This window comes from Stegodyphus dumicola, chromosome 4 (assembly GCF_044657685.1).
Source record: "Stegodyphus dumicola isolate Sdum_Otavi_A_Nest chromosome 4, ASM4465768v1".
Classification (NCBI taxonomy): Eukaryota; Metazoa; Arthropoda; class Arachnida; order Araneae; family Eresidae; genus Stegodyphus; species Stegodyphus dumicola.
This window is the reverse complement of record NC_140771.1, coordinates 36,229,671-36,244,827: the sequence shown is the minus strand read 5'-3', so window position 1 is coordinate 36,244,827 and position 15,157 is coordinate 36,229,671. Positions and strand designations below refer to the sequence as shown.

The 15,157-nt window shown below is 30.5% G+C and overlaps 1 protein-coding gene across 1 annotated transcript in view; it reads right to left on the bottom strand.

Moving 5' to 3' along the window:
* Positions 1 to 2,470: 2,470 nt before the first annotated feature.
* LOC118185590 (uncharacterized) overlaps positions 2,471 to 15,157 on the bottom strand; it is a 65,147-nt gene continuing 52,460 nt past the window's right edge. Inside the window, exon 3 of the mRNA XM_035355476.2 lies at positions 2,471 to 5,336. Coding sequence (XP_035211367.1) covers positions 5,106 to 5,336 — 231 coding nt within the window. The 3' untranslated portion in view covers positions 2,471 to 5,105. The remainder of the gene's footprint in view (positions 5,337 to 15,157) is intronic.

The window sequence follows — 15,157 nt, the reverse complement described above, 5'->3', positions numbered from 1 at the left end:
AAACAGAATAAAATGCTGTATTTTTCCCAGAACAGTTTTAATTTGAATGATATGTTTTCACGGGTTATCGCTAATTACATTAGAAAGAAATTTACAGGTAATTTTATTTTATTCGATTAACGATTACAAAAATTAAAATTTATTGTATTATTATTATTAAAATAACGTATTATTTCTTTTCTGTTTACATAGCTTCTTACTGAAATACTTTCTCAAATATGAGATGATTTTGAGCTTTTAAGGAAGCTTCAGATCAAAATTCATTCAACATATTCTTCACAGCATAATTAATGCTCTGTTTGATTCACTTCCAATTAGAACACCTTTTATTAGTCGAAGGAGAAAATCTGGCCAGAAGGAATATTAATTTCGTTTTGGCATTTTGCGTTGGTTCACTATAAATGTCAGTTCACTTTTCAAATTGCTGCCATCAAATATTAGAGCCCTGTATTACATTTAAAGAAACTGAATAATGAAAATCTGCATAAATGTATTTCTCGCATTGTGATAAAACGGTACCTAGAGCCATCAAATTTTGAATAAGGTACGTTTCTTCGCGAATACGGGCATCTGGACGCCTAAATTTGGAATTTGTTTTATTAACTATTTCATATTTTGTAAAACTTTAAAGAATTAATTAAGAAACTCAACGATTTAAAAGCGAGCAACGGCAACATTCTGCGGGGGGGGGAGGGACTTTTTATCTCCAGCGCGCGGGACTGTGTATCGGAAATTCTAAAGATAGGCTCATTTTAAAATTTTTTTGTTTTATGGTTAATTTAAAGTTTTTATGGTTTATGTTCGAAGAACATGATATTTAATAAATAAAGGTAACACATAAAACGTTAAAAAAAAACGCTCCTTTGGGCGTAATGTAAAATCTGAGACTTTTCAGATTTTCATTTTTTTCCACCTTTTTCTTTATTCTTTAATACTTTAAATATTGTTGCTGATTTCTGATTTGCATGTACTTAACTTTATTATTTCTTAGTACATATAATAAAGTACTTAACTTTATCATATGTACTTAACTTAATTATTTCTGAAAGGGAAGGGGGTTTGTTAATATTATTTAAAATTTGTAACTAAATTATTATAAAGGAAATAATTCTTCTAATATTTATCAAAAAAAATTTCCCCCACCTTGATTTCAACAATACACATTCTAAAAATTCTACTTTACTACTTCCTTAAGTGCACATATCTCATGGACTGTGCTTTACATCACCGTTTAATAGGTTGTTTACCAGTGCGAACAGTTCTGCCTCCTCGATATATGTAGTTACCGTCACCAGTTCTGGCTCCCTGGTGTATATATTACCAAAGTTGTGTTAATATATTTAATTCAATTATTTGTAAAATAATTCTCGGCCTGGTTTCACCGATATAATTATCATCAGCTACATCACTACTAATTATTGTTTTATATTCAATTTTGCCATCCTGTTATTAAAAATAAAATTACTGTTGAATTATCAGACGTTTTCTGATGGTGGATTTCATAATTTTCCCATTTTATCTCATATCTTGAGCAATCCAGATATTAACTCTCTGAATTTTACTATGAATCTGTTATTATCTGGTTTATTATAAATTATCTAACTTATCACAAATGATAATTGTCACTGCATTACGCTTTTTTTGTACTTGAAACTTCAAATTTGATATTTAAAATAGATATTTTTAAAAATCTTTTACTTCAAATAGATATTTTTAAATATCTTTTTTATAATTGATACATTTTTTTTTGCATATTTTCCAATTTTAAAATGCTATACAGTGGAGATAAATTTCTTTCTGTTGCCAATAATGACGGAAGTTTTTAAGGAATAATTAACTCTTACGTCAGCAATATTGGACAATTAATATCATAAATTCTCTTAAGTTATTTCAGTTTGTTTTATCATTAATTAGCTGTAAGTATTTATTTGTTCAGTTCATTCTTATCAACATATCTCATTAGGTGTTAATTTCCTTGGCAGCAATGATTTTTCTCAGTGGGTAAGTTCCTATTAAATTTATAACGGATGCTATCATTTGCATCTTTCATCGCACTAGATGAATTTATTCGTTCTTGGTATTTGACATATATTGCAGCAATGTTCCTTTTGTTATCCCTATTTGAACCATTATAAGGAGTAGATCAGATGTCAATGAATGCTTCTTTAACACTTATATTTCAAGTGCTGTTATATTATTTGTGATTGAGAAAAATGAACATATATTTCAGAAAGTAGAAATGTTTTTATGACATTTTTTACAATAATCTAGGGTACTTTCAAAAACTTTATCTTTTTATTCTCACTCCAGTTTAAATCATATTTTTGCCTTTATATAAATAACAGTCTCTCATATAAAAAAGAAAACTGTCTCAGACTGCTAAAATACTCCAGTTAAAGCTTTTTTTCCCATTGAATATTCACAATACTATAAAAAATACAATATGAGCACATTAAGAGAAAAAATAGTCTTTCGTATCAACACAAAACTTTTAATTTTCAATATTACAAGCAAAAATACAATGAAACTTTCTGTACAAAAGAAAACAGAAGAAAATAATTACATAGAACAATGACATTGAAATGTCCACCAGTCAATGATTGAAGTACAAAATAATAAAACAACAAAGAACAACATTTAGAGTCATTGGCTGGCATCATTAATCTACTGAGAGGTAACCAGCAAACACAGTGATTACCTTTAATCGATTCACCTCGTGCAAAGTCCATACATAAATATAATGCATAATTAGACTTTCGATTACACTGTTAGTTGAAAGTCAATCAGTCTGTTCAAAGTGGCGTGTGACAATCAGCAACTGTTCTGCTAGAGCAGATTGATTAGTTATGAAACAGGATATCAATCTTTACACTGTATTTACAGTCAAAATATTTCTTTAGTTACCGGTAATTGGAAGAAAACAGGCCTGATACTGGAAATAACAAGTAACAATTCAGATATCATACTAGCGGTCTAATTATCGTGGAATATATGTATCGACTGTCATGAAAGACTGTTTTTGCAATGATAATCACGTGAGTATCTGATTCTAAAATGGCTCTAACAAACATTTATTATGTAATAAATACATGATTTCGTTTACCTACACGAAATCAACGATATCTAAATCAGCCATGTTCGCTTAACAAAAAATAAAATTATCGAAATTATCATTTAGGTTTAGTGTCAAATAGCGAAATATCTTGTTGTTTTTGAAGGCTGCTAGAGGTTATTCAAATGATTAAGACAACAGAAAATGCAATTTTTGCTGCTGTATATTCTTTGAAGTCTATTATTCTACAAAGCTGGAAGTCTTTGTAGAATAATACATAAAATGGAAATCATTTCTTATCTACCACATTTCACAAAATATAGATATTTGAATTTTAATAAAAAAGAGTTAGAAAAGTGTTTAATTGAAAAATGAAACTCTACAAAGAAAATGCTTAATATAAGGCATTAGAAAGTTTTTTTTTTTTTTTTTTTTGCTAACTTAACTAATAAAATGCGTTAATAAAAATGTCAATTTAGTGCATTATAAATTATATCAATTACGTATATTAAATATTAATTACTAAATGCAATATTAATTATATGAATTAGATAAAACATTTAAGGTGTGCAAGTCCTTTTAAATCACTCAGTTTATTATTACCGGCAAGCAAGTACTGCTATAATTTGAAAACTAAATTAAATTTTTTTTGCCTCGGAGATAGCTACAAATCCCACAATTGAATATCTTCTAAGTAGAAAAGATAATCAATACAGAAGTAGTACAATACAACATAATTTGTTTGGGAAAATGGGGAAGACATGTTAAAACTTGATGCGTACTAATTTAATCAATTTCCACAATCGCAACACACGAAATAATTTCTCAATATATACTCGTATTTAAGTTTGGCTTAAATACATATAACCTGCATTTAGATTTACAAAGTATAAAATGCAAAAATATGTTGAACAAATATATATATTGAACAAAGAATTAGATAAAAAATTAGAGAAATAATTTTTAACAATTATAGAATGCTAATTAAACGTTATGATTTGAAATATTCATGTTGTACTTATCGCTAACAAATGAAAATATTATCACAATGCAAAAGACCCCTTTACCTATTTTACCATACTCTAACTGTGTTATGAGAGTAATGCCATTAAAATATCAATTTGATTCAGTTCAAAGTTAATATATTTCACCTACTCCGAGTTTTTAAATTTTCTAAGTTTTCTATATACTGAGAGCTATATAAATTTTATGACCTTAAAATTTATTCCAAAATTTTTAAATTTTCACTCTCATTTGAATCATATATCTCAGCTAGTTAATTGTCATTGCAAAAAAATAAACAGGGTGTTCAAAAATGTGTCTATAGGTTTTATTCCCTTATATATTGAACTTAGACATGTATTTGTACTACAAAAATTCTCAAAGAATGGCAGAATTGCTGAAAAACCATTTTACTGAGGGGAAAAAAGTTCTGCAAGTGCACAATTTAGCATCTCATGTGTTTTACTTAATTAAAGTATTTAAAAAAAATGAGTTTCTTACAGGGCTTTATTTTATTTCCATAAGATCTTCTGCAATGGAAAATTTATGAAAAAAATATTGCATAAGTTATATTAAAAAAGTTACAGTTAAAATTAATAAAATATTACAATAATGAATAAATGAAAACTTCGATACAGCTGAAAGCTGACAACGTTGTTTTTCGTCTTACATAAATGCTCTTTCTGAGATAAGTTTAAAATTTCTAGATGTAATGACGAATCGCAAAGAGCAAATGACTGATTATATACAAAGAAGGCTGTATTTAAGAGTTATATGGAATGACTTGCGCTTGCTTGCTTCTGAATCTTGCTGATTTCCTTGAGTAAAATAGTTTTCTTCCCGAAATCACTAGATTAATATTTATTTAGTTGTTAACTGCTTAATCAGTTTAAATAACCAAATGAAAAATCATGATCATGCATGAAGATAGTCAGCAGTCTATAAATTATCAAACTAAAGGAAATTTATTCAAAGTTCTTTGGCTTCAGAGCATATTAGTCCTTGAATATTTACCCTTCATTAATTATTTAAAAACATCCAGGTATAACAATCACGAATTCTGGTCTCGTGACTCATCACAGATAGAATCACAATCGTCTTCGTCTTCGCACATTGATTCTTCGGAGTCTTCCATGGTAGAAGACAAGGAGGTAGGATGACCCTCTTTGGAATCAGACTCATTCTTTGAGCTCGACTGACCATCGGAGGGGCGTGACTGTTGCTCTTCTTCCTGCTTCTGCCGCTTGTGTTTAGTTCTTCTGTTTTGAAACCATACTTTCACCTAAAAAATAAGCAAGAAATTAGACTTAATAAAGATGGCAACACTAGTTGAAATTATAAATTTTAAAGAGTTTATACAAATTGCTATTAACTGCAGAAATACTGTAAGACAGGACTATAACATGCATACTCTCCACACATACACACGAAAAAAAGGGGGGAGGAGCAGTTCTTTGTCGTTCTGCTTGGCCGATTGACGAAACCTAACTTACGTTTTTCATGTCTCGAAAGCGCGACTTAGGGTATTTAATAGATTTATGTATAACAGTGTTCAGACACATGCATTTTGACACTTCTGACATGACATATCGCTCTTTTTCCATACTTCTATTCTACTACTCAAATTATGCCAAAATGCCAAGTTCTGTAAAAAGCGCACAGGTAATTATAAAAAACTAGCTCTCAAACTTTAAACTCTTCAGTATTAATTGAATTTGATATTATATATATATATATGTATATATAAATGTTTTTTTATTAAACTTGATTCCTTCTTTCACTATTTTTGAAGAAATGTTTCAATTATAACCCATAAAATCCATTTTAAAGTAAATGTATTTCTAAGGGAACTCGCGAAATATCAGAGGTTTTTTATTAGAAATTTCTTAAGATATACTTGAATTTGTATAGTGGTGCGTTCTGAAAGTTGGCATCTTTGTTTTAAGCAATAATAACGCCAAATGTGGTTTACGAATTTTAACGTGAACCTTTTTTTCAGATCGTGCAAAATGAAAGGGAAAGGAAAATAGGTTACCAAAAATTATAAGTATCGCCAAGTGAATTATTCTTAACGGTTAGAAGCGTTAACGTAAACTGAAAAAAGTGTACCAAGTTAAATTTTTGAATTCCTCGGTAAGGTTCTCATTAAAATTTACAAAATTAAATATTTAGCCATAATCTGAGTCGTAAAATCGAAATTTGGAAAAAAATCAGTATGCCATTTCAGAAAAGTCTGGTTTTTTGTCAAAATAATTATGTTAGAACAATACTATATATAAATCTAATATATAGCCTAAGTCGCACTTCCGAGACATGAAAAATGCAAGTTAAATTTCGTCAATCCACCCAGTAAAAAGGAATATATAGAACTGTCCCCCTTTTTTTGTGTGGGCGTGCAGAGTGTATATTCATATTCTAAACGATAACAAAACTGTATACATTGTCAAATCTCGATTAAGCGGGGTAACAAAATAGAACGCATTAGTGTATCTTTGCATAGAAGTGCATTTGTGTATCTTTAAAGTCTAAAATAAAAAATTATGTAGTATATTAAGTTTAAATTAAGTAATTAAAATGTCACGTAAGAAGTAATCGGATAATTGAATGCTTTATTTGTTTGAATTTTATTTGGTACATTAAAATGCTGTTTTTTTTTTTTTTTTATTATTATTATTCTAGAAAAGGGAAACAAAATGTTCTAGGTCTATATATGGTGGTCTTTATTTTACCAGTTTTCAAGTTTTCATAAATAAAAATGTTTATCTCCGTACACAGAGAAACGAAATATATAGATGGCATTATGGATCCTGTTAAATTAGCTGAGACAGATTACAGCATCGATCGTCTGATACCATTCTTCTCATTTGTACACTCAATACATCCAACAACAACGTATACTTAAAGAAGGTTTACTCCATAAAGGAAAAGCAAAACATATTTTTATAAAATCCGACAAGCAAAAACAGAAATAGGAAAAGAAATTAAGGAAATGGTGCAGAGAAAATGAAGAGGAGGGGAAGAAAAGGCAGAAGCGAATGAAACGACGCATACATTTTCTTAATCGCATCGTTTCCATAAAAGTAGTAATTCGATACATTTATATACCACTATGAAAAATTATATAAAGAAATAAGTTGAACAGCATTGAGAAGGAGAGTTGTTCGCTTATGCGTCAAACTATTACGCTACCAGCGTATTAAGGACTCTAAAGAGACTACTATATTCTAAAGTATTCATTTATTTAATAAACATCACTCAGGTATATAACATACAATTAATCTTCAATAAGCCTAACTAATTACAGAAACATGTTTTCCTAATTCTAAGAATTGCCCTGTTGCCACTCTCATGAAACCAAACTAACAACAATTATTAGTGGCCAAAAGGTAAAAGTAATAAGTATTGTAAAATTATAAGTATAACATTAAAGTAAAGTAAATACAAAATACAAACTACATTGTTTTGAAATCCAACAAGAGTATATAATAGTACTTTATTTATAAATACACAAAATTTAGTTTTCGTGGAGGTGGTAAGCCTTAAACAGTATGCTTATTGGGATTGTCAAAAATCACTTAATAACATTTTCAGAATACCGGTCTATTTAAGAGATGGTCTACGCAAGAAATTTAATTGTTATTGATAATTTACAGCCCATTCTTCAAAACATTTAAATTTGCAACCAACAATATAAATATGACTTTTTTTTTAATATCTTCGAATTTAAAGCTGAGTGTTAGATGGAGATATAATTATTAAAAAAATTGCTTAATATAAGAGTTATTAATAATTAGAGCATCAAAACGATGTCCAAATAATACATTTTAAATCTAAAAATAGTGCACAAGTTTTAACTCTTTAGAATAACGTTTATTCCTCTACATACCAAAATAAAGATAAATACAGTAATTGCACAAAAATATTCTGGAAATAAAATTTAAAAAAAAAAAAAAGTGTTACTATATTACATGAAAACACCAGTGTTGTAATTTTAAAAGTGCAGTAAATACGTTAATTTAATTATATTGCATTTATCTACAAGTTTTACATTATCAGCACGTGTATTGTTCCGTATTTATATAAATTTACACAGCAAAGAGTCTATAACAGCGGTTCTCAACCTTTTGACTAAACGCGTACCATTTAAACAAAAAATGAAAAACTTTAGTACTACCACTACATTTTATTTACAATGATACACTTTCATTTACAATGATTATTTTTCAATTTCTCAGTAGAAATATTAAAAAAATATATTTTGCCATTTGTACAACCTGTTGGCTATATTAAATATACAGACATAAAAAATATCAGATTAATAATTGGTTACCATTTTAATTATCAAAATTTAAATTACAATAGTTTAATTCTAAAACTTAGTGTACCATTCGGGCCTGTTTATGAGAGATCAATTTCTTTATACCTGATCTTATTTCACTTAACTTTAACCGTAAATTAAAATCCAATTTTAATTTTGTTCTATATTTCTTTTTCAAATAAAACGCGGAAGAAAATACTTGTTCACTCAAATAGGTTGTGCAAAAAGGCAATGAAAATTTAATAGTTTTATTTGAAATGTATTTAATTTCTTTTTTTTGGGGGGGGGGTTCAGCCAAAAGTTAACAGGTGTGCTATTTTTGAAATCTTTAATTAGAGTTCGTTCACAGGAAACTTCTATCAATTGTTTTTTTTCTGCACGAGATTTTTGAAATTAATAGTTAAAAATATAACATTATTTTTATATCATAAATGCAATATGAAAATTGAATCTGACCCGCAACATTAAAAAATTTCTTTTTCCTATTCCATTAAGCAACACAAAGACAATACATAAAAGAAAAATTAAGTGAAATTGAAATTCAAAATTAAGTAATATTCAATCACAGATTACACTGGCTTTATCGGAAACATTTTCCTATTAATCTGCAGTTTAATTTTAGCGTGAATACTATTATGAAATCGTGTTTAATTTCATATATCTGGTATTTCATAAATTCATTGAAAATGAGAGATGTGACCTTCTTTAAGCAAACATTTTCTACCTACGTATTTTCCGTACTTTCTTAATTCAAAACTATCGTTAATTTAGTTAAAATTTTCTACTGACTAAACTTTTAATAACTATAATGAAGATTAAGTAAACCACTTCAATCATTATTCATTTCTGTGTACCACATAGGTCTTTAAATGGAGTACATAATGATAATTAAAAGAAAAATAAAAACAGAGAGGAAGTCAAAGTTGAATGCTGCGGAAAGAACAATGAAACGACTTCTTTGGGGGAGGAAGGAGATGTAAGACAATGCGTTAGAAACTATACATTATCTATAATTACTCGTGAAAATTCATAAAATATTTATGAACCGTTAGTCAACTTTACAAATCTAGTACAAACCGTGAAATACTCGACGTGTATGATTAGGCTGGATTTGAATAAAATAACGGCATGAAGATTGATAGCTTCAGCAGTCAATTACCTTCGAATCACGAAAGTATTAGGAGGGGGAAAAGATATGTTTAGTAGGTCAGCGCTATGAAGGAATTAACAGACTGGATACTAGCAAACACTGTTTATGAGAAAAACCTAATCTTTTTCTTTGAACGATTAAAAGATATTAGATGTATTGTTAGTAATAAATCTTAAAAGCGGAACATTTCCCGAATACGCATTACACAATCACGCGAATACCAGCAGGCAAATGGACTTAGCTTAGAGATAGGTAGTGAGTCGAATTAAGATATAAGCCAATAAGAACCTCGAATTTCGACAGTATTCCCGAAGCACATCCGAAAAATATACTAAAAATAAACGAAAAAAACGTTTATGGAGTTTTACATGATTTCGTAAAATTTAATCGGTCCAAAATCCCTAACAGAAGTTAAGCGAATTATTGCTATAGATTAAAGTAAATAGAAAGTCAGAGAAAAGTTTAAACAGTATTTTATTTGATCATGGTAAAGCATTCTAAGGCTATATGTCTAAGGAGAGAGATGCTTTCGTGGAGGGTTTCTAAGGGAAACTAGCTCGTATACACGTATACACCTTTTCCGAAATTCGAACCAAGATTATTGCAGTCGGCATCGCTAACCACCATGCACGTTCAGATGACAAACAGCTTATTTACTTTTAATATAATAGTGTTTCGCGTTTCGCATTAATTACGACGTAAATGTCACCACATACAAAAAGATTAGATAGACCAATTAGAGTTTTTTCACTATATGTAAACACAAAATTTTCAAAGATTAAATTATAGATGTAGGGCACAGCAAAAATTAGAATTCTACGAATATCTTGATATTGCTTGCAAACTGTCGAAGCAGAGAATTTGTGTCAATATAACAGCATTTAGCATGCTTTAAACGTTTTTTTATTTAATACATAGAAAATTATAATGTTTCTAAAAGTGTTTCGAAATTTGGCGTAGAATGCACTCTTGTTCTGAAATATTCTGATAAAACCAAGAAAATTGATTCTTGGGAACCAGTCAATGCTTTATTATAATATTTGATTGGCAGATGCATTTCACTTGAAGAAGCTATCATACGTCGCCCAGACGGTATAGTGGTTAGCGGAGCCTACTAGGGTATCGGAGGGCTCGAGTTCGAATCCCGGAGATGACATGGATGTTTGCAAATGTATGATGTCGATGCAGCATGGCGGCACTTTAAATATGCGGCGAGCCGAAAGTCCTCTCGTGTGGACTGGTGGGAGTCGAGAGGGGTGCTCTCCCTCCAAAATTCGGGGTGGAAAATAATTCATAACCCTCAAAATTGGGGGTTCCATATTACATGGAACAATATTACCATTGTTCCATGTAATATGGACGCGACAACAACAACAAAAAGCTATCAAATGCGCATAAAGAACAGCAAGCTTCAGAACCTTACCTTCAGAATAGCACGCATCACCTTTCGGAAGACCAGGCGGACATAACACATGCATGTATATATGCATAATCACTTAATACTTTCCAAAGTATAGCTGCACCTTACAAGGTAAATTCAAGAATGTCTTATAGTTCTTTTCAACAAATATACTACATTTTAACTCACAATTATTTTATAAAATTATTTACTTTTGCTAAATGTCTCGCATAGTATAATTCTACACATTCATACCTATATTGTATACGATGCTTGTATAATGCATATTAACCTCAAAATGAAAAATCTTTTTTATTTACAGATCATTAATGACTAAAACAAGAGACGGAAAAAAATCAAGAACGAATTTCAGCTGCAAAGAAAAAAAAAATATCATTTTATTCTCAAACCTAAGAAATCACACTCGCAGAAAAGAAACATACGGCAAAAACTAGTAAAAAGTATATGAGAGTAATGTTTTTATTTCCATCCCTCTTCTTGGGAGAAACGTCTTAATTCCTTATAATGCAATTAACTAATTACAGCGTGCATTAAATATTATGAGGCAAAAATTACTTGCGAACGGAGAAAGTTGACATAACATAAATCCCTTGTTTGATGCGGCTAGGAAATGGTTAACGGAGCACGTAAAGGAAAGTTCTCGATTAATTTTTCTACGTTTCATATTTATCGAATTCTGCAGGCATAGAATCCATTTAATTGAATTAGCTTAAACAGCTTATAAAAATATACACAGTAATATATTATCTTTTAATATTGTTTAAATCAACAAAAAAATAGAAACTTATCAACCGTTTTATAGTACATGAAGAATATCTTTCCTGAAAGGGAGGATTCTGGAATGAAAATTACTTTTATACAGGAGATACGTTATGAAATTCATTCCGCTAAGCGATCGAATTTATGATCATATCCTAGTCTTCTCTCATCCATTCAACCTTCAGTAAAATCATTATTCTCTGCTTTCAGAAATTAGTGTTATATTTTTCTATAATGTGACGTCATTTCCTTGTATAATGGCTTGGATCATTTCTTCCTTTAAGCTTTTCATTTTGTTACTCGTTTTTTTTTAAGTAGTTTTTTATCCTACCCCTTAGAAATGATTTTTAAGTAATTTCTTTCATGTTTTCTACGCTATGTTCTTTTATATCAAAAGTTCAATGACATTTACTTCTTTGACGATTGGATGAGATATTTTTTTCATAAATTTTTATGATGCATTTTCTTACGATAACATGCAACTGGAAATTAATATTCAATTTGGATAACGTTGCTTTCATTTAGTTTGTTTCCAAAGCAAATCAAGAGAAACACAAGTCCTGACAAAGGTTTTGGAACCAAAATTGTGGTTCGAGAAAACGTACAATTCGTCGACTGGTGATTTGTGAAAACGAGAGTCCACTCTGGTACTTCAAAGGAAATAAAGTAATTCTTTGAATAGGAATTTTGTAGCTTTCCTTACACTAATCGCATATTATGACGTGGATAAAATTAATTTCAAAGGATCCTGAATTGTTCTTCATGAGAACTTCACTTTTTCTCATAACACAAATATTATATTGTTATTCCTTTATTTCTAAAATTTAGAAAGACGTAGACATTTTACATATTAAATATTCTTGTCTGATTTTTATTGTTTATTGAATAATAAATTTTTTTAAATCAAAATTCTCTGTTTTTTTCTCCTGAGTGTAACTGGATCTATGTTAGCTTTCCTTTGAGATGTTATTTCTCTTTCCCGGATGTACGGTTTTTTAATAAAGCGGAACTGTTTCATTCCAGCCTTTCATTAACAGCACAATATAGCAGTAATAAATATTAGCTACCTATCCATTATTTGTTGAAGTAAATTATGTACAAATTACATTACAATAGACGTATATACCTTTCACTATAGTACTCAGAAATACCTTTAAAAAACATCACAGAACACTTCTTCACAAGTGCCGAAGTAAAGTGATGCCTAAGTTAAAATGAAAATAATGATGCATGGAGAATAAGTGAGGAACAGGAAATATGATTGCTACTGTTACATAAAAAGTCACTCGTCTTTCAAGCGAGATGGAAAAAAAAAAATCTGCTTGGAGTCGAACCATACTTGACTACCGCCGCGTACGATGGGGAATCTCAAATAGCAGGCGGAAATGCCGCATTTGCATTAGAATGATTGGGCCACTTTTAGGCGATGATGATAGGAAGTGACGGAGGGTATTAGGGGAGTAGTAGTTTCCAGTTTTTGATCATGCAGAATAGAGCCACTACTGAGAAAGCCGCAACGGGATCTCATTTTCTATTGTACCTCGGGGTTTATCAGATAACGGAAAAAGTAAAACCACACTTTTCTTACATATTCTGTAAAGTGTGCTACATGAAATGGCGGTTTGGAAGTTTTACACGATTACATCGTATTTTTGCGGTGATTCACGTTTATAAAAGAGCAATAATGATTTCTTTTTGATTTTGTAAAATTACATATGGATATCAAAGAAAGCCATAAACGTAATTATAGCAAAGATATTTAGAAGCGTTCTTGTTCAGAGGTATTTTTGAATAAGTTTGAGACAATCTGTCCCGGTTCGGAGGAACCAGTTCCTAAAATATCTTTAGTTCGGCGAACCGCTTATTATAACTGAATTTTAGTTTTTGTTCAGGCATTTTATTGTTACTAAACAAGTCATTTTATCGTTTATTTAGATAGCGAAACAGTTATTCAAATTGTTCAGTCTAAAAGCTGATTCGAATATTAGCACTTTAAGAAAAGAAACAAGGCATGAAAAATTAAACATGCAGCGATTGGTAGCTTTTTGAAAGCAAGGGACAATTAAAAAAAACTAAGTTTCTCTCATCGGTGTTCGAACACGCATTTTCCAGTAGCTAACTTATACTGCCATAATATGCACGAAGGAATGCAAAAACTCCTTATAAAGTGACCAAATACTCATTCAATTAGTAAAGCAATGATTTTAGAATTGCTGTACAGACGTTAGGTTATTTCGAAGCAGGAGAGATGAAAAATGAGTAATGTCCTCTCGAATACGCACCGAGTGTGCTGACGATTACATCTCGAAGTCATGCTAAGAAGGCGGGGGAAATACATTATATACTCCACATTTAAAGGGCGACTAGGCATTAGGGGACTCAGTTGCCAAACGCTGGTGATGGAGAATCATCATCCACCACCCTTTTTTAGTTCGGACGCCACTGCAGCGATATTAGGTTATTTCCAAGCAGAAGAGATGAAAAATGAGCAGTGCCCTCACCGGGGCTCGAACCTCGGACCTCTCGAATACGCGCCGAGCGTGCTGACCATTACACCACTAAGGCATTCTAAGAAGGCGGGAGAAGTACATTATATTGCGTTTTCATTTCTAGTATGTATACTAAATTTAATTTAAGTGATTTACAAAAATATGTATAGTAGTCCCCATTCAGCAATCTTTACGATTGATTGTAACGCATTGTCCATCAGGGCTAAAACAGAAGTCGATCATTTTTTACTGGGTATGTTTCTGTTCATTCCAAATTAGAGATGTATCAAAATTAATTATTTAAATTTATTTAATGCAAATCAAAATTACAATTTAAACTATCGATAGCTCCTTAATTCCCCCTCTGTATTCTAAAAATCGTAATAATAGCTTTTCTGGAGTGCGTCATTTTTAGATCAATCCATCTTGCATGGCTTGCATGATGATGATGACGTAGGTAACTCGGAACCTAAACTCAAAATTTTGAGAACTGAAACCTTTCTAATTTAAACCAAAACATTCTCTTGGTGAGTCTCCATATTGGATAATTGCTCACTTTAGCCTCCACTCTCCAGCAGTGCCATTATCTAAAATGTGATACTTTATATGAAACTGTGAGGTGAGTATTGCGTCCATGATCACATGTGATGAAGAATATATTTTCGATAATTAGTTCGTATCCAGCAATAAAAATTACATTCAATTCGGCCACGCCTGTCTACAAGTCTCTCCTTCGAGTTTTATCTTTCTAACTACGTAGTGAAGTACTCCCCCCCAGGATTAAATCTCAAGAGAACCATCGTTAATCTGTTACATAACGTCTGTACATCGTTAATCCGTTATATATATATAAAAACTATATTTAAATGTAAGAAATACTACTACGGATCACTTTAACTATAACTAGATGTATGTTTGTTCTTTTTTCATTTCTGAAGTAAATGGCAGTATCGGTGATAAATCGCCA